This window comes from Diabrotica undecimpunctata, chromosome 2 (assembly GCF_040954645.1).
Source record: "Diabrotica undecimpunctata isolate CICGRU chromosome 2, icDiaUnde3, whole genome shotgun sequence".
Classification (NCBI taxonomy): domain Eukaryota; kingdom Metazoa; phylum Arthropoda; class Insecta; order Coleoptera; family Chrysomelidae; genus Diabrotica; species Diabrotica undecimpunctata.
In genome coordinates this window covers 161,967,011-161,988,952 of record NC_092804.1, presented here as the reverse complement: position 1 = coordinate 161,988,952, position 21,942 = coordinate 161,967,011, and the positions used below count along the sequence as shown (strand labels likewise).

The 21,942-nt window shown below is 32.3% G+C and overlaps 1 protein-coding gene across 7 annotated transcripts in view; it reads right to left on the bottom strand.

The window, feature by feature from the left end:
* Nucleotides 1–15,563, bottom strand: part of scrib (scribble planar cell polarity protein) — a 417,253-nt gene extending 401,690 nt beyond the window's left edge. For all 7 annotated transcript variants that reach the window (XR_011950110.1, XM_072523901.1, XM_072523904.1 and 4 more), the window contains exons 1-2: nt 15,227–15,563; nt 8,333–8,450 (exon numbers count right to left, since the gene is read on the bottom strand). Coding sequence is in view for 6 of the 7 variants with exons in the window: in XM_072523901.1 (XP_072380002.1) it covers nt 8,333–8,450; nt 15,227–15,388 (280 nt within the window). In the remaining variant the exon portion in view is untranslated. The remainder of the gene's footprint in view (nt 1–8,332; nt 8,451–15,226) is intronic.
* Between the last annotated feature and the right edge of the window lie 6,379 nt (nt 15,564–21,942).

The following is a 21,942-nucleotide window of genomic DNA, read 5'->3' as shown; positions in this document are numbered from 1 at the left end:
TATCGGCGACAACCGTGCCACTCAACCCCACAGATAAACGGAAGTTTGCTGTATTTAAAATATTTATTTAGAAAATATTTATAAAGTTTTATTTCGTTAGAGCTTACCATGAGTTCGATCTGAGGACGCCGTAACGAAATCAAACCTTAACTGTATATTTTATTTTTATTTTATTTGTTAATGATTTGCTGTATTGCTCTTTTATTTATGAATGTTCTTTTTAAATCCGTGGTTCTGTCATTTTTTATTATTATTTCGAGATGTAAATCTGTTCCAAAAAGCTGTAAAAAAGAGCCCCTAATGACTCCCAAGCCTGACGAATATAATCAGGAACGAAAAGAAATACAGTAGGCCCTCGTTAATCCGGAGAGACAAAAACAAGATCCTTTACGGATTATCGAGGCATCCGGATTATAGTATGCCATATTTGATGGTATCAAAACATCAAACAAAAAAAACAGTGAGTTTAAATAAAACATTAGTTAATTTTTCTTGACAAAGTCTGTAATGCTCTTTTGTTTATAATTTCCGCAATTTATTTCAAAATCCCTATCTCTAATCCGACGGAGACTCATAACTTCGTGGCCATCAAATTCGTTTTCTTCGACCCATTTTAAAGCTCTGTTGAAAGATCCTAATGCCTCTGAACTACCAACTTTTTGCTTTGTCACTGAATATATCTCCAAGTACAGAGGAACCTATCTAAAACTTATAAAAAAGCTAACAAAATTTACTCTTAGAATCGTCTGGGAAGCTCTAAAAATGTTGCAAAAGAAACTTGGTCCATAATAAACGATCTTCGAAATAAAACTAACATAGCTCAATCATTTTCTCGTCCAAGCCCTGAAAATCTAAATGAATTCTTCGTTAATTTGAGTAAAAATATAAAATCAACTATTTTGCCACAACAAGATCCTATTTCCTATCTCCCCAATTAAAAAAGCTCTCGAATTCATTTTTTATAAGACCAATTGATAAATCTGAACTGTTCCAAGCAATCAGTAGTATCAAAAGCAAATCTTCCTGTAGTACTGATGGACTATCCATAAAAATTTTCTATCTCTCAAAAAATGTGTTGGAAGTCTTGGTCTCAATAATTAATGATTCCTTTGAAAAAGCTATATTTCCAGAGTGCCTAAAGACAGCCATTATTCCTCGTCATAAGGGTGGTGAAAACTCGAATGTCTGCAACTATAGACCTATTGCCTTACTACTAGTCTTATCCAAAATTATTGAGAGACTTATAAAAGCCCGACGTACGTCCTTTCTCGTTGAAAAACAACATTTTATCACAAAGTCAGTTCGGTTTTTTATCTAATAAATATACCAGTGATGCTATGTTGTCTGTACTACATGAGGTCTATCAAGCACTAACAATAATCTTTACACTGCCACTGTTTTTTCTGACTATGCCAAAGCTTTTGATTGTGTAAATCACGACATTTACACACAAATCACGATAAAAAAACTAAATTTCTACGGAGTTCGAAGTCTTTGAATTGGTTCCAATCTTACTTGAGGAATAGGAAACAACTACATAGTTAGAGCAAATGATACTGACTATAGACACAAAAGCATTGTATGTGGAATGCCACAAGGTTCAGTATCGGGTCCTCTACTTTTCCTTACCTTTATAAATGACTTCACTAACTTAAAAATGGACGGAATTTTTTTTGCTGATACCAGAATCACCTGGAGAAACTCTAATATTGCAACGCTTCATGAAACTATAACTTCTGATCTACTTAAAATAAACACCTAGTCCGACTCTAATTTACTCCCTTTTAACGTGGATAAGACCGTAGCATTATCCTATAAAGGAGCTCTGCAACCCTTGCTTGTTAATAACAGCCAGATCAGTATCATTGATTCTGTAAAATTTCTTGGCATTTTTATAGAAAGCAACCTTAAATGGTCCCTTCATATCAATTTGTTAAGTAAGAAACTAGCCTCAGCTTGTTATGCAATAAGATCTGTTTCGAAGGAAATCAATTTAGCATCTTCCAAAATAACATATTTTTCTTTGTTCGAGTCTCATCTTCAATACGGCCTTCCTTTTTGGGGTTCTAGTACAGCTGCTCAATCTGATGTTATTTTTAAATTACAAAGAAGAGCAATACGGTATCTTTTTGGCCTCAGCAGAATAACACATTGCAGAAGCTGCTTCAAAAATCACGGGATTTTAACTTTTCCCTCTTTATATATTTTAGAAACTGTTTGCTTAATTCGTAAACACCTACATGCTTTTCCAGCAAGACCTAATCCTAATTAAACCAGAAATTCAACCTTTGATGTGTATTTACCGATTTCGTCCACTGAGTTAGTAAAGAAATCTATAATATATGCAGCAAAAAAATTATACAACCATCTTCCTTTGCAACTTAAATCTACAACTTCTTTCCTGAAGTTCCGTAAATTGACAAAAGCCTATCTATCTAAAAGACCGTATTATTCAGTGGAAGATTTTCTTAACTAATAACTAAGAAATTACAGTACGTTTAGGTACAAGCAACTAAAGCATTTTTATATATATTTGGGTATCACATGCAGCAACTTAAACTTAAATTTATGCAATTTGCAATTTATTTAAATAATTTTGCAATGGATTGCATATTCTATTATCTTTATTTTGTGATATTGACGATTTATGTAGTTTTTTTTTTAAAAGTGGCATTTTTTTTATTAAAAAAAAAAGAAGTAGTATGTGTAACAGTTCAGTAACTTTATTGACGTCCTATATTTGTAATTTCACACAACTATAATCTAAATCTAGATATCTAGAGCACAATGCCCTCTAATGATATCATTACCAGCACAATAGAATCTCGGTCCAAGTCTTTAGAATCTTTTCTGGCGTCTCTGACTTGTCAAAGCTTTATTTCTCCAGTGCATCTCGCCCACACGATCCTTTGCTTTCAACTTAGCGTTTATTATTCCGGTTTTGGGTCATTTGGAATAGAATGTTTATTGTTATTGTTATAGTTAGCGAATACTGAAATGTTTTTAAAAAGAAAGCTGGTGCGTCGTTTAAAAGAAATACACCCTTGGACAAATTTATATAAAGTGACACAATGACACGATTTCTGGCCAAATTATTAGGCCAAGCATTGAAAATTTACATTTTTTAGAATTAATAATTTTTATCACACCAAGAATGTTATTTTTTTCGCATAGAAGTATTTATCCACCATTTCTAGCCACCATTGCGTCCTGTCAAGTAGTGTGCATGTTATAACCTCAAATAGTGTGTGTGGACGTTTGAGTGTTAAACGGTTTTGACCTGAAATTTTATTACAGAGGTGAGTGATTTATCTTTTTTTATTTTTTTTTACATTATAAACATATACAGTGCGGTTATTGGTATAATTAATGGTATTATACATTTTTAGATAGGGCAAAACGTTGATCTGTCACCAAAAACAGTAGATCAGATATATGGCCTCCTAAAAGCTGGCCAAATGTCAGAGTTCAAAAGAAGTTCTGTAAGGAAGAATAAGACAGAAAATTACGTCTAGAGTCAGTTTGGATCCAAAGCGAAAGGGTCACAGCGGAAGACAGCGTGTGACTACACCTAAGCCTGATGGTAAAATAAGAGATATTTGTCTAGAAAATAGAAAAAACCACTTCGAATGATTACCCAAGTGATAAAAAAGGAACGGATTTGCGTTTTAGAAACAACAGTTCGTCGGTGACTATTTAGGTAAGTAAGGTAATCATGTCCTTTATTTGGTCCGACCATCGTACTGGAGATCTTCCTCTGTCTCTGATAGAATGAACTTGTAGCGTTATAACTGCTACATTGCCTGCTTTCTTTCTTATATTAATATATTTCGTTAATTCTATTCTCCAATTTCCATATCTTCTGTCATAATTCATATTCTTCTATATCCTCCATTGTATCTCTTATTTTTCTATATATTTTCTCAGATATAGATTGTATCAGAATTATGTCGTTACTTAATTGATTCATTATTCTCTTTTCATTTTTACTGGTATTTGGTATAAAAACCAGTTGGCGTCCAAATCTATCTTCTTTATATATATATATATATATATATATATATATATATATATATATATATATATATATATATATATATATATATATTCAGTATCTACCTTTCCTATTTTCTTAATAATCATCATTTTTATCTTTTACTCAAGTTTCTAAAGAATGAATTTTATTTTCATCTCTATTTCTGTTACTTTGGAACGAGAGGTGCCATCTTTATTCTCTGTTTAGTTTAATGCTAGTGACAAAGACTCCTTTTTGTTGACATTTCCCCCTTCCCGTTCGATACAAAAGTCGATATAATGGCTTTTATTTCTAAAAATGTCGATTTTCTTCATGACTTCTGTAAAAGTATAATAACCAATTGTTGTGTCGTCTCCTGAATTAGGAGTCAACCTCCGGGATACATTTCTCAGGTGCGGGTCAATTTATATTAACATCCAGAAGACCAACCGGCCTGAGAATGGCACTATCATTCCAATAGGAGAGTTGACTCCAGGGCAAGAAAATCCACAACTAACAACATGGCTTGCTAACAACCATAGCAGAAAAGACCAGGATAAAACCTAGGATTTGGTGACAAGCATTTTTCCTTACTATAATGTAACACTGTAGCAAGAAGTCAAATAATTTTTATTTAAATTCAATATAATATTTAAACATGTATTTTTCTGCCCTTTTTGTTTAATATTTTAATAAACATGTGTTAATTTAACTGTGTATTGTTTCTTCTTTTTACTTGTTTGCGTGTGTTGCTCCAGAGTAAGCCATATTCACGTCCTGAGTGAGCTAGCCAGGGAGTGTTTCGTATAACGTCTAATGTAGCAATTTTGCAATTGATACATTAGGGGTTATGACGTTAAAAATTGGTCCCAACGGGAAACGATTGTCACTCCAACGTTGTTAGTGATGTTAGTCGGATTGTAGCAGCAAACTAAGGTTTGCGGTTACAAGTTGACAACAGCAGCTCAACGTTGGGATATTACAAATTGAGCCTCGAAGGATTACAAATTGGCACCCAATGAATGTTCGTTGGAACGTTACAAATTGGTGCCTAACGTTACAAACTATCATTCGCGCCATGCCTTCTCTTCTTCTAGTTATATGTCCAAAATATCTCATTATATTTTGGTTGATAGTTGTGATGAGTCTCAGTAGTTCTTATGTTAAGTTCTGCTAGAATTGAGTTATTTGTGCGATGGGCGGTCCATGGTATGCGCAACATTCTAAAATAGACCCACATTTCAAATGCCATTATACGATTTGTATCGGCTTTTTTTATTGTCCAAGTTTCGGAAGCATAGGTCGCGATAGGAAATATCAATGCTCGAACAAGGCGTAATTTTGTATTTTTTGTGATATCACTGTTCTTCCAAATTTTTGCGAGTTTGGCTGTTGCCGATCTGGGCATTTTGATGCATCGATGGATCTCGTCTTCGCATCCTCCACTGTTGGTAATAACGGAGCCTAAGTAATTAAATTGCCTGAAAACTTCGTAACCTGCCATGTTTCTTAGTTTCTTATCTCTGCTTGGTTGTTTCTGATTCTATCGATGATTATCACTTTGGTGTTCTGCATATTTATTTTCAAACCATATTCCGTACTCACCTGCCTAGCCTATTCATAATTTGTTCCAGTTCTTCTGGTGATGACGCCAGTATAACAGTGTCATCAGCATAACGTAGGTTTTTGATTTTTCTTCCTCTTATCGTTACTCCACCTTGCCATTCCTCAAAAACTTGACGCATAATATGTTCCCTGTATATATTGAATAGAATAGGGGATATTACGCATCCCTGTCGAACTCCAGATTTTAATTTGAAGTTTTTTATAAATATATAAATGTACAAAATATATAAATATTGCTCAATCGGCAAATGACCAAACTTCCTCCATCTATAAAGAGACTTAAGTTGGAATTTGTTTAAATTTGTCGACGGGCGATAGATCTTTATAGCTAAATACAACATAATACATTTATAACTTCCTTTCTCCTTATAGGTACCCCACCGAGACAATGATTCATTCTTTATCACACAATTATGATAAAATTAAGGTAACTGAAACTAGTCCCGGGAAGATATTTTGCGACCAATGAACAATAAATATTTGCGTTGTTTTTGGTCGTCAATAAAATAATTGGTCAATGATTCCGAAGAAACGGTTTATCATACATGAATTATGTAAGAGGATTGTTGATATTTACTTTCAAAAGGCGTACATTGAATCGAATTGCCATTATTGCATTATTTATATGGAATGTGTTTGTCGTCGACGATTTCTCGGTAATAAAAATGATACGGTGATACCTACAATAAGGAGGTAGCTGTTACGTTTCAAATTAATTTTGTTGAATTTAATATATCATTTTTACACTGAAGTAAAGAAGAAAGTTGTAATGTAACAGATTATCAAACATAGTAATATTTTTAAATTTGTGCGTATGTTTCTAACAAAATGAAATCGTTGAAAAAACCAGAGTATTACTATGAGTAAAGTCGATTTGTTTGCAACTGGTAGCTCATTCATTTCTCATGGCAGATCATCAAGGTTTACCGTCAAGGTCATAAACCATTGCCGTACGGGTGCAGTTAAAACCAATACGGTTTTTTTTTAATTACAAATTAAAAACTTTTCTGACTAATAATAATAACACGGAAAGAAAATAAAAAGCACGGATTTTGTAAAAGTTGTATCTTAGGCAGATAATTATCTGTGTTTTCTCTCCCCTCTTTAATTTTTTCACGAAGCAACTTCCCTCCTTTAATAATAGTAAGGATTACCCTTACCCTTACTATTTTTGGATTTATAAGGCATAGCTATACTGTTACGAACACTTTGTCTCACTAGCGAATAATCCTTTATTTAATGACTTTGACGAATTTGACAATCATCTTTGGGGTACCTGCCTATCTGCCGACCGAGTATGGGAAAGTTGTGACGAATTTGAGTTAGCAGTTCAATCCATACGTAAAAGATCATCGTTTTAATTTGTACACATTTGTATTAAAATACGACGCGTATTTTCTGAGAGAAAAAACTATTTTGTTAAATGTTCATGACTTCCTTGTTCATCAACAACCTTTAACAACGGTTAGTAATGTAGGGACTATGTGCTCCGCTATGACAGGTGTTAGTGAAAGAACTATTTACAGATTTTTAAGTGAAAGAAGACAAGGAACAATGACTGAGACTAAAAGAGGTGAGGGAAAACAACCAATGGAAATTGATGACTTTCATTGAAACGTCCTTTTGAAAAAAGTTCATTCGTTCTATGTAAACAAGGAGATTCCTACATTGGTATAATATTAAAGGAGATAATAATTTCCCCCACTTTGGCTGAGATAAGTTATGAGAACTACTTAAAGAAATCGATTTTGCTATGAAAATCAAAGAAAAAACCTATATTGAATGATACAGAAGAGATTTTTGCTGGCGAAGGCAATATTTGAGAAGGATACAAAGATTTAGATTAGGATGAAGATACATTTTATATTTAGATAAAACCTGACTAAAATGATGAAAATGATACCCTTTCAAAAGTATGGGTAGATAAAAAGATTACAAGTTCTCGACAAGATTAGTGAAGATTTGAATTTGTAATGAGCTGTTAGTTGCAAACAAATAAAGTGTAGCTATATGCAAGTTTGGCGTAATACTAATTTTTGATATGAAAGTCATATACACAAAAATATACATAAAAATGTATTACAAAAGGTAAACTCTCGACAATTTTGTAAGGGCAATTCTGACTTAAAGAATCAAAGAAGAGAGCATAACAACATCCAAAAAATGAACGAAAAAATCTGCCAGTAACATTATTGGCAAAAAGTAGGCATCAAAATGTGCTTAATATGTTCAAAAATAGATGGCATGTAATTTAGTTTCTGGAAATGTATACACTTAAAAGACATTCAGTAGAAGGACAAGTTTAGTATCTATATTTTAGTCTTGATGTTGCAAATAGTACATCCTCAAAGATGTACGCGTTTAATTAGTATTTTTAGGTTTTTCACTTTTGCTTATAACTGTATAATTGTATCAATAGTTCGCCCACTAATTAAAAATAGTAGGCAACCAATAAAAGATCGATCTAAAGTAATTATAGTTCTTACAAAAGTTCAAACTAACTAGTGCGACACTCATTCTTGGCAATTAATTAAAAACTAAATACAAACACATTCAAGTTGTCAATATAGTTGCATAGTTGAATGGGATAATAATAACTTCAAACAGGTTTTTTGCGAGCAGGTACTGGTGAAACGAGAAACAAGTTGTTTATATATAGCAGATAAATTTTTGTTGATATTGTGGACTTACCATTTCTGGAGACATCCAATTCCACGAGATGTTCGAAATTTTGAATATCTGGCGGCAAGTTGTTGATTTCATTATCGCTTAGACCGAGTTTGCGGAGTCTATGAAGTCTAAAAAAGTTCTGAAACAAACAAAAATTATGGGTAATACATAGGCTTCATGTGGTTGTTTAAGAGCAATGCTTTTTAAATGCATTCATTTTTTTCGAATCCTGAGAAAACTAATAAGTATTTTTGAAAAATTTAAACGCACAATGAAAGAGCATTATTATCGAGGGCCGAAAGTCCCTGAAAACTTCTATAATGTTTATTTTAGTAATTACAGGGGTGAAAAAGAAGAAAAAATTAAGTGTGATTTTTAATTTCAAATATCATTCAAAAGAAACTTTTTGTTTATTCTAAGGGACTTTCGTAAATTTTTCAAAAATATTTAATAGTTTTCTCAGGATTCGAAAAAAAATTTAAATCTTGGTAAACGATCTTATATATAAAACAGAAATTACAAAAACCAATAGAAAATGTGATGACCGACGTAAATAACAGTAAAAAAACATATATTACAACAGAATGTAAAAAAAGCAGATAAAACATACCAGCAGTGGTATCCTAGAAGAAAGATAAACACGAAAATGTCTGAACATCTGTCAACAAATAATGTTAAGGAAGAAAATTCTCGTCGGTAATTTCATCAAAATGGTTTTAGCAGTGTGGTCTACACAGACTCAAAAAAGGAGACAAATGTACCAATAGCGCTAAAATTACCCGTGAAAACTCTTTGGGAATCACTTATCCACAGCTTGAAAAATCTTCTTGAGACAAAATATGCCCTAAAAGCTTTAGTAGTTCGTGAGATTGTGGATAATATATGGAGCAAGCGAGTAAGATTAGTTTTAAATGAAGATGTATTCTGAGTACGAGTGTTTAAGCTGTTCAATTTATTTAACCCTATTGTTAAATATATAATTAAACTACAGTCAGATAAGCCAAAACTAAGTCAAGTATTACAATGATACTATAGCCTGGAAAAACTTTTTCAAACTGTGTTACCTTCAAGTCTCGAGAGGAGAGTTTCCAAGAATTTTGTATGGTGTTCATTTGTTCTCAATACCTAGACGACTCAGTAAGTTTAATGGCAGAATTAGCATATTACAGATCTAAAGAAGGATTTTTTGCAAAACAGATTTGGTAAAAAGGTACCTTTTTTTGAACAAAACTAAGTAAATTAGCAGTTCAAATTTTGCGAATTCCTAGTTTGGGAATACTGGTAACCCATACAAGCTATGTATTTATACACTCATGGACAAAAATATCGAATATTTTGGAATTTTCAATTTTTTTTTTTTCAAAATAAATTCTGGCCAAGCAAGTCGTTAATTGTAAAATAGAGTTTATTTTAACAATGTTTAATGAACAATTTTAAGTTTTTATGCGGAGAAAATTGTGAAAAAGATAACTGTTTAATATTAGGTAAATAAGGTTATTTTACTCTAAACTTAAATGATAATTTAAATTGCTTAAACAACTGGTTTAAACTGAAAGAAGTGGCCCCCCTTTAGCTCTTATTACTGCTTGCATCTTTCTCAGCATGCTTGCAAGTAAATTTTGGACATATCCTTGGGAAATTGCATTCCATTCATCCTGTGCAAGAAGCAGAAGCTGCTCTATCGTAATTGGAATGGGATTTCGTTGTCGTATGCTGCGTTTTAGGTGATCCCACATGTGCTCTATTGGATTTAAATCCGGGCTAGACGATGGCCAATCCAATCTTCGAAGTTAGACCTCATCAAGATAATTACTCACTATGGTAGCGGCATGTGGTCAAGCATTATCGTGCATTAACGTGAACCTTTCATATCCAATGTAAGAAACATATGACAAAACATGATCTTGCAGGATGTTTTAAACGTAATAATCACCAGTCATCCGTCCAATAACTTCCACAAGTGCGGTACGTACCTCCCAACTAATACCTTCCCAAAGAATTATGCCATCAACGCCAAAACTAACGGTCTGGTCGAGACTGCAGCTGGCGAATCGTTCTCCAACTCTTCTGTAGACGTAGTTTTGACCATCTGGCTTCCATAATAGGATTCTGGTCTCATCAGTAAAAAGAACGTTTTTCCAGTGGTCGATATTCCACTAAATATGTGTTCTTGCAAATTCCAAACGACGAGCTTTATGATTTTGGAGAAGACGTGGAACTTTGGCGGGGTGTCTGGGCTTTAAGTTTGCTTCTTTTGATCTTCGTCTAACTGTTTGTGAACTTACATTAACTTGTCTAACATTTAGTAGCTCATTTCTGAGGTGCATCGATGTCAATGAACGATTTTGTGTGGAATTAAGAACCAAAAAACGGTCATTAATTGCGGTTGCGCACCTTGGGCGTCCTTGACCAGGACTTCGTACAAAATTTCCTATTTTGCGGTAACTTTTTTGCGGAGTATTTGAAACTATAGATTCAGTTCTGCTGAGACGTCATGCAATACCTTTTTGTGCATATCCTTCCTCGTACAAAATTAATGTGCTACTTGGACTTCATCGCAGTGTCGAATTGGTGGAATACTTGTTTTAAACTTAGTTAAATCAAAACAATATTTAATTAAACTTAATAAATTAAACTAAAAATAGCCAAATTAGTATGAGTTTTCCTTTACGTGAAGAAGGATTTTTATGATAAAATGTACGAATGACACTAACCACTAAATAAACGTCAAAATAAACATCAAAATGTTTCAAACCAGTTGAGTACATCAGCCTACTATATAAGTGTTATCAGTAATATCTAAAATTATTTTGAAATAATAGTAACTACAAAAAAAATTTGTAAAATTCCAAAATATTCGATATTTTTGTCCATGAGTGTATTTTTTATTTAGTTTTTTATTCACAGTTGTCACAGCTAAGCAATATTTTTTCAAATAAATAACAACAAACCATTGGCACTGATATTTATCGACTACGAGAAAGCATTCGATACCATAAGCCATCAGAAAATGTTAAAAGTATTGACAGAATGCCGAACGCTACACTAACATAATCAAATATATCTACCAAAAACCACAGCTAGTGTAAGAGTATCTGAACAAGAAATCAATAAATTCTGTATACAGCGAGGAGTACAGCAAGGAGACACAGTCACTTTTAGAACATACTTGTAAGAAGGCACATCTGAACGAGCATGGTATTAACATAAATGGAGAAAAGCTCAGTCATTTGAGATATGCAGATGACATCGTCCTTATAGCTGAACGTATGGATGATGCAATAATAATGTTTGAAAAATTATATCACGCTTCCTTGGAGGTCGGACTAAAGATTAATATGAACAAGACGCAAATAATGACTAATCTTGTGCTAAATCGAAATATTGCTATTGATGGAAGGGATATTATGCAGACTACATCGTATAAGTACTTAGGACATGAAATTCGGTTGGGCAGAGATAACCAGACATGTGAGCTTCCACGTCGCACAGGATTAGCCTGAGCAGCGTTTGGTAATGTAAACTGTGTATTTAAATCGGATCTACCCATATGTCTCAAAAGGAAAATCTTTGACCAATGTATGTTACCTGTACTCACTTATGGAGCGGAAACATTAACACTCACAAAAAAGGTAGTTAATAAGATTCGCGTGACTCAGATGGCTATGGAGCGCCAGATGTTGGGTGTTTCTCTGAGACCGAATCCCAAGCAAAGAAATAAGTCATAGAGCAAAAACAACAGACGCTATCAAAAAATATTGGATGGACAAAACGTATTTTAGAGTAGAGACCAAGACAAGAAGCAATACAGAGCAGAGAACCCACCAACTAGATGGACTGACGACCTGAAGCGTGTTAGCAATAACTGGATGCAAGCCGCACAAGACAGAGACAGATGGAAAGAGCTGAGGGAGACCTATGTACAGCAGTGGACGCACACAGGTTGATGATGATGCTTGAGGATGGGTTTGACAAGAGTGCTGTATATCAATATTTTCATTATTTTTGTTAGATGTTAAAAGTTTCTTTAATCCACAGTATGCTCTATTTGTTAGATGGATATGTCTGTTAATTTCTGCAGATACTGTATTACTTTGGTTGATTTGTTAGCCTAGATATACATATAAACTACCTAACTCCTTCAAAAGTATAGGTTTCAACTGTTAGATCTTCAGGTTTTGCTACTTGCTTATTAATTGTCACCTTTATATACTTAGTTTTACTAGCATTAATGGGTAGCTCCATTTGAACAATTGGACCAGGTCTGCCTTTCTTCTTGCTACAATATCGTTACGAGTGATATGCTATGTCATCCACATATGCTAGTATTTTTTCTACACGGCTATTAATAATGGTTCCTCTTGTTGTTATTCCAGATTCACTAATAGATTTCTCTAGAGCAATGTTGAATAGAAGGAATGATAGGATCTCCCTGTTGAAGTCCTATCTGTGTCTGGAAAATTCTTGATACACTGTTCTGCTCACCTTACACTCGACTACTGAGAGGATTTCTTGTACCAATTTCATTAAGTATAATGGGGTTTTGAATTCTACCATGGCTTTGTATAGTGCGCTAATAGACATGTAACAGGCATGTCTAAAATCCACAAACAAATGGTGAGCAGCAATGCCATCGTACCCATATGTTTTTCCAAAACTTGTCTTAGAAGGAATATTTGATAGTTAATTTTTCTTTGCGAAACCCACATTGGTATTTGCTTATTACGTTTTCACAATAACCTTATAGTCGATTGTAAACAATGTAGGCCAACATTTTATAGATCAAATTTAGGAGGGTAATTCCTAAGTAGTTATCACAAATTGTTTGATCTTCTTTCTAGTGAATAGGTACAAAATATACCTATGTTCTAGTGTTCTGGTAGTTTTACCTGCTTCCAAATCAGTTTTATTAGCCTTATGGAACAGGTCAAATTTTTTGTGTCATATTTTAAAAGCTCAGAAGGAATGCCACGTGCTCCTAGAGCTTTGTTTTTTTTTTCAGGTGATCACACCATTCAAATTAGAGTCTTACTTTCGTATGATTGTGTTGAAATATAATCAATGAATTTTAAAATAAATCATGCAATTTCAGTTAGTACATCACTGTGCACCTCTTGATTTGGTTATATTATGAATTCTGATATTCTACCTCTGGTTTATCAATTTGATATTTAAAAAATATCTTTCTGCCAGTTCTTGTGAGTATTGAATTTATATTTACAATGGTAATGTGATATGTAGAACAAATATAAAATGTTTATTAAATATTCTTTTATTCCATAGATATGGTTATGTTCTATATCTAGATGTACTAATGTAAATATTTTAGGTATGTATGAAGTATTTAATGTTTTTTTATGTGAGTAAGCAATTGTTTCAATCTATTTTATGGAAAATATCTTTCAGTGATTGAATAACTTGTATTGATACTATACCTATATCTTTTTTCATTGTCCTAGTCGGTTTATTTCATTAGCTGAATAATGACGCCTTTTTATAAATTAGACATTCTTGGATTTTGCAGGAAGTTCATCTCTGTTTCCTAGGATAGGATAAACTTCCTAAACTCAGTATATGTTTTGTGAAAACATTCATTAGCTTTTTCCACTAGCATTTACAAAGGAAAAAAATCAATACCTTGGTTTAAATAAAGATAATAATTTCTAATGTACTTTCATTTTCCCATTTTCTGCAATTTTTCCAGATTCTGATATTGTATCACCAATATTTGTAAAGAGCAGTAGGTGAATTAAATGGAAGATAATACACATCTAATTACTTAATCTTTAACCCTACTCAGCATAATATATAGGCTAAAAACATAGGATTTATAATATAAATTTACAGTGTTTTAATATTTACACCCGAATTGTTTAAAATGTGTAACAAAGACTTCCTTCATTATGTTACAAATTTTCCACAGCATTTGCTGCTGAATCCAATAGAACTATTCAAATTACAGTGTTAGAAACAGGTATGATGATTTATTACTTTTAAAAGATGCAATTTGTGTAGGGAATTCACAGTATAATAAGCCTGTATAATGTATAAAAACATACATCAATAAAAAACTTTATATGATAATAAATTTCGAATTGCATTTTTACTAAAATATTAAGTTATTCACTATTACAAAATTGTGTTGACATAAGAACATAAAAAAGTTTTTAATGCCTTATTACTTAACTCTCCCATACTTTGACTTATGTTTGATAGCAATTCTCTGTGAAAGATAGTGTCCACTAAAATCAAATTAAATTGAATTGTCACAATTATAGGCATATTAATGCACTGGATGACTACAAACCCTTGAGCCAGAGGCCCCAGATTTGGTAAGATTATTCCCTCATGGTATAAACATGAATATTACCATGAAATATACTTTTTAGTAGGTATGTATATCTTTTTAAATTCTCTGTTCTTACGTGTGAAAAGTTTAGCTACTTTAAAACATACTTAGGCAGACTAGCCAGCAAAGTCAACTGATGCAGTAAAAATAAATTTATGAGGAATATTCATCATAGAATATCCAGTTGTTATGCAGTCATAGGTTATCAACAAGGTAGGAGTGGGATGTAAATTAACATCACATAATTGCTTAAGCTAATAAATATTCATATGATGTTTGGAGCAAATTCTATTTTAAATAAAATTATTTTAACTCTATTGACATTACCCTACCTCTACCAGTATAACAGGTAATAATTTATAAATTAAAATTGCAAAATAACAATAAAACGAGCATAAAAAGTAAACATATTATATATTATACGATTGCTCGAAATAGTTCAAGAAGAAATAGACGTGAATGTATTAGGAAAAATAAAGAAACATTAAAAATTATATCCCCTCTTCTTGCTATGAATAAAATTCCTTTTAAAAACATTAAATTTAATAATAATTGGGTTCACTCACCTTTGGAAGAACTTGTATTCTATTGGAGTCTAAAAGTAGCTCCTCTAGGCTCCTAGAATACCTTAATATCTCCTCGGGAACATTTATTAAAGAACAATGTCTCTTATCAACAGTTTCCACTTGCCTGTTACAGCCTTTAAAAATGGGTATGCACCGAAACATGTCTACCACTAATCAACGCACATAATTTTCGAACTAACACTCACTTAGAAAATCACTTTAGATTTGAGTTGTGTACATTTTTTGATAAAACACGGGTTTTCCTTTTCCCTACAATTACCGAAACATCGCTCTACACATCTCACAACACGACAATCATACGAACATGAAGCACCACTCCCGCACTGATAAATGAAAAAACCCTAGCATAAAACTAGGGATGGAAGATATATAAAGAGCTGTGATTTTTTCGCCGATATAACTGTTACATAAACCTACATCAATAATCTTCGTGTTTCGTTATTTCCTTGATTTCAAAGATAACATTAAACATATAATATTCTAATATTTACAAGAATAAGGAAATATAAAGCTTTTTATACAATAAATTGCCTTTACTAAACCTTCCACCTAAATTACCTAAATATTAAGTACCTAATATAAATAGTAAACGATATCATATCGTCAAGACTTCTCTGATTTTGTGAATTTGAAAACAAATGAGTGTTTGATAAAAATTTTAAAATAAAACAATAAAATAAAACAAAACAATAAAATAAAATAAAACAATAAAATAAAATAATAATTTTTCATTATTTTATTCATTGATCGAAAATTGTGCGAACAAATTTTAAATAAAGGTCATTAAAATAATATAGTTGACTTAATTAAGTACACATAAATATGACTGAATTAATAACCTCTTCGACAGATTTTTTGCGAAATGGGCAAGAAAAGCCAAATTTTCATGTTAAAAGACCCATACTTATATGACTTAAACCACTTAATAAAAAACCACGTTTTATATCCTAAAATAATTAGAAATTTTGTTTAAAGAATGTTTTGTTATTTTAATTTTAACATTTTTGTTCTAATTTAACCATGACTTCCATTTTGCGTTTGATTCTACAATCACGTAAACTATATATCTAATATTATTATGTATAAAAATGTGTTCTTTATTCGTTAACAACAAAAAGAAGCAATGATTTGAAAATTAAAATACTAGATCAAATTCATAAAAAATCACAAAAGTATTAAAAATATCCACGAATCGCCCACCTCTATCTATAATAAATACTGAAAATATCCTTGCAACTGTACCAACTTAAAATTCTTATTCCAATTGCTCCCAATTTCTATATTTGTATTTTTGGGTAAATCCATATGAATGTGTCACACAAATTTATCAAGAAATTTTATTTAAAAAATTACTGTTAATATTATATATAAGGTAACATTTACGAAACATAATTATAATATTTGCCAGACTATAAAATTGGTGAACTTGTTTTAGGTTGACATGTTGACATACACCAAATGATAATGTCAGAAATTTTCTGAAATGTCACTTTTAAAAAATATAATATGAAATAAAAATTGGTATATATGACAGCTACCTTATCTTAGTAAGATTAAGTAGGGATACTTATTTTACATATCTGCAAAGATCATTTGTATCTGTAGTTAATAAATTACGAGAACATTTTTAAATTTATATTTGATAATAAATATATTTTGAGATACGAAGATCTTGTGTTAGGCAACTAAACATGCGATACCGCGATCTATAATAAAATTTGGAAAGTACATAAAACATCTCGAAAATATGATTTGTAAAAAAAAATTGTCACTTAAATATTGTCCATTCAAAACAACAACTGAACTAACAACTGAAGAATAAACATTATAAATAAAACTTTCTATTATTCGCGTAATACGATCGAAATCACTGTAACGCGGTATCGGACTGATCCTAAACGTCGAATTGATGTAGGCTACGTTAAACGGTGTATTGATAATCTCTTCGAAGATTGTAGAGAACTACACAAATATAGAAATTCCATTAAAAGCACAAAAACATACCCATGCACAAAGAATTTCGATTCCAATCCAGTAGTGTCAAATATAAACAGCAGAATTAACGTAATAAATAAAAAACTTTTATCCAACTCAACATGAAAATCTCATGGAAGTATAAACCTAAAAAAATATCACCATTTAACCCAAACAGAAATTACCAAAACTAAACCATATATAAATAAGGGGACTAGCAGCGCCGAGAGGGTGGCTAGTTCTCTACCTTCATCACGGATAAAGGAATGCCACCCAGATATGAGTGATACCAGGAAAATCAAATACCTGTAGTGGACCAAAACTAGCGCAGTAGCGTCTTACAGATACAGAGTGAGCAGTTTAATTTATTTTCATAAATAAGACAAAGATTTATCTTGATGTTACTTACTTCCTTGAAATTTTCGTCAACTGATAAAGCGTAGTGCTTAAACCTTTCTATTTCAAATTTAAATTCTTTAATGTTGGGATAAGCAATGTAAATGCTTTCTAAGTCTTTTGCTTTCATTTTTAGATATTTTATTTACATTTCTTTAATTCGAACTCGATTCCAAAATCCAAACTTGCTGTTTATGTTGTCCAAAGCCTTAAACTTGTCACTTAGTTCTGTAATCATCATCATCATCATAAGTGGCTCGACAATCCGTTGTGGATCTTGGCCTGCTCACAAAGAAGTCGCCACACCTGTCGATTCCTGGCAACTTCCCTCCATCTTCTAACCCCTAGAATCTGTAGGTCTTCTTCCACATCATCAATCCATCTCATTCGTGGTCGTCCTCTGCTTCTTGTACCCTCTGGTTTTGAAAATGTTAATCTCTTCGTGTATTCGTGATCTGACATCCTAGCAATGTGTCCAGCCCATCTAAGTCTCTACACTTTAACGAATTTCACAATATCTGGATCGGTGTATAACTGATACAGTTCAAAGTTGTATCTTCGACGCCATAGCCCATTTTCATTTACGGCCCCAAAAATCTTTCTAAGAATTTTTCTCTCAAAAATACCAAGAAGTCTTTTATCATTTTGAGATAAGATCCACGTTTCAGCCCCATATATCAAAACTGGTCTTATTAAGGTCCTGTATATATTAAGCTTTAGTGCACGTTTTATATTTTTATTTTTTAAATGTCTCTGGAGGCTGTGAACAGTTCTGTTTGCTATTGCTATGCGTCTTTTTATTTCGTCGCTTGTCGTGTTTGTTGCGTTTACTAGAGATCCAAGATATGTAAATTCTTTGACTTGCCCAAAGGTATGGTTGTTAATTTGAATTCTTTGTTGGATATTTCGAGGGTTTTTAGAAACCAACATATATTTGGTTTTTTCCTCGTTTACCACAAGTCCTAATTCACTTGCTGCGTCCGCAAGCCTTGTAAAACACTGCACCATGTCTCTCATACTTCTGCCCACTATAACTATATCGTCAGCGAATGCGAGAATTTGCGTCGATCTATTAAAAATAGTTCCATTCATTCTAATATTTAATTGTCTGATTGCCTTTTCCAAGGCAATATTAAAGAGGAGACACGCCAACGCGTCCCCCTGTCTTAGACCATTATTAATGTCAAAGAACGTAGAGTTTTCTCCTTCAATTCTAACGCATGAGCTTACGTTTTGCATTGTTAGTTGGGACAACTTAACTAACTTAGGTGGGATCCCAAAGTCTATCATTGCATTATATAATGCAGTTCTTTTCACACTGTCATAGGCTGCTTTGAAGTCAATGAAGAGATGGTGTGTTTCTATGTTATATTCTAATGACTTTTCTAGAATCTGCCTATGTGCTTGAATTTGATGTGTAGTTGACTTTCCAGCAGTAAATCCGCATTGATATTGACCAACAATATCCTTTGTAAAATGTTTAAGTCTTTCAGATAATACATTGCCAAAGATCTTATACGCAGATGCTAACAGAGTAATGCCTCTATAGTTCTTACACTCCAGTTGATCCCCCTTTTTATGCAATGGACATATTATTCCCTTCAGCCACTCTTCTGGTACCCATTCATTCTGCCATATAAGTACTATTAGTTTATGGATTGCTGCAAAAAGTTGATCACCACCTTTTTTATACATTTCCGAACAGATGTCATCGATTCCTGGGGCTTTATTGTCTTTGAGTTTTAGGATCGCATCTGACACTTCTCTTCTTGTTGGGTCTTCACTGTGTAGTTGACGTTCTGTTCTGTAATCATCCAGTCAATAATCTAACATGGCAACTTGGTATACATTATCAGCACCGTACCAGCATCAGTAATAGCATCAGATAAAGCAAAGTTTCTGCAATACTTCAAAAACGTTAAAAGACTTGAAGGTTCCGCGTAATATCTTCAGACAGATCTTTTAAAACACTCATTGACATGACTGATCTTTTTCACAAAGCATGCCAAAAACACTCCAATACTATGAATTCAAGATTCCTAATATTTTCAAAAAGGGAGCTGGCCATGCTCACACAGTGAGGTATTGAGAGATCATTGTTTTTAAGATTCTCTAGAGTCTGCACAACTGTACCGTAATCCACAAGGAAACTAAGTTCCTGTAGTTGGCTGTATACCATATATTAAAATTTTTTTAATAAAATCCTTTATAAAAAGGTATATAAAAACCCAGTCGAGCTATGTTAAATAGACAAAACGTTTTCGGAATAAATATCCCATCTTCAGTGTCAGGTTAATACATGAATGTAGCCACTAAATATGGGGGTAAAAACCCTTTAAAAATTACTAATTGAAATTTAGTTTACATTATTTCTTGTATAAAATTAAGATGGTAAAGTTACCGTTGGATTGATAACATGGCGACATATGACTCTACATTAAGTTGCAAGTCCTGAGAGGGTATGTCTACGAGGACTTTATGAAAGCAACTATACCGTAATCTGTCTACACAGCTTCGACCCCACCTAATCTTGTAGACTATTTCGTCTTGCTTTCAGGTGTCAAGGCCAGTGGCACATATTTTCACACAGTGAAGCAGCAAAGACAGAATACGTACTGTTCCGAAAAAATGCTGAGCCTCAATAGCGGCACTGGCCGCATTAGCACCAACTAACCTGAGGAAATGAGCAGCATATATGACAAAATATGCTAGCTCATTCGCCGAAAGTAATCTGGACTGAACTCTTTTATACTTCTCCGCCATATTTGCCCCATTATAGTAAAATTGACCTCTACAATTCTCCAAGTTAAGTCCATCCAAAATGTCTTGTATTTACATTTACCTTAAGTTATTGGCAAGAATTTTAAGGAACTTATCTTGTAACCCTAAGGAACTCATCTTGTATTCATCCCGAAAATCTAAATGAATACTTCGTTAATGTGAGCAAAAATATAACATCAACTATTTTGCCACAAGATCCCATTTCCTATCTCCCCAATTCAAAAAGGTCTCCAATTCATTCTTTATAAAACCAGTTTATAAATCTGAACTGATCCAAACAATCAATAAATCAATAAAAGCAAATCTTCCTGTAGTACTGATGGACTATCCATAAAAATTTTCTTAAATCTCCCAAAAAAATGATTCCTTTTTTAAATTTTTAAAAACAATGTCTAAGGCATTATAACCTATCATATTCTTTCTGTTTTCTTTTTACAAACTTTAAATTCTTGAAAAATGAGTCAGACAATTAAATTTAATTAAACCTTCAAGTACTCAAGTTATGTATAATACAGCAATGGTGTAAAAATGTACCTAAACCAAATGTTGTTCGGTGCCCAAATGATCCCAACCATAGAACATTTGTAAAAATCTCCAAAGAAAGACTATTTTATGTGCGATGTTTCATTGGCGGATCACGAACTATTAATATTGTAATGATTTTTTTAAATATAAATATTAATTATATATTATGTATAAATACCTACAAGCTTCACTGTTGTTAAAAACTATTACAGAGTATAAAATAGATAAATATATAGTGCAATTTGACCATATTATTGATTTATTTTATAATAAGCTATATACTATATTTAAAATATTGAGGTAGTTGTTGAAAATAATTATTTTTATAAGTACTTATTCCCAATAATACCACTGTCTATATATCGGAAAAAAATCATTAAATGGCTAAAATGCTTTAGTTTCTTTTTAAATATTCAAAATAGTTTTTAACATTAATTTACAAAACTGCTCTCATGAATATTCGGAGAGTTTTTTATCGCAGGTGTCTCTCTGTGGTGTCTCTCTTGGAATTTTATTACTAACTTCGGATAAGTCTGAGACTTTCAAACTAGAGATGTTCCTAACGAGGAAAATTATTCGAGCCGTTCCCGTTCCATTCGAAAATATGTGTATCGTAAAACTAGAATTAAAAATGTTTAGGAACAATAGCAAAATTGATTATGAAGTTTAAAAGAAATTAATAGATTTTAAAAGTAATCGAATATGTATCGCATTATATATGAGAAGCTCTAAATGACTGCCACTTTGATAAGTGTATCACTTTATTCATAGATACATATTTGTAATTTGCAATTTGCTGGCGTAGCCAGCATATAATTTAATAATATAATTTGCAATAGAATCAATGAATAGTTAATACAATTAAAGGCAATAGGTAATTAAAAATATACATTTATAAAGGAGATGTAAACGGATCAATTAAGTAAATTCAAATCTTAGAAGATAAGGCCTGGTTTTATATTGTTACGATAAATTATGATTCATATTTAACTGTAAACATCTTTTTCTAACAAGTATTT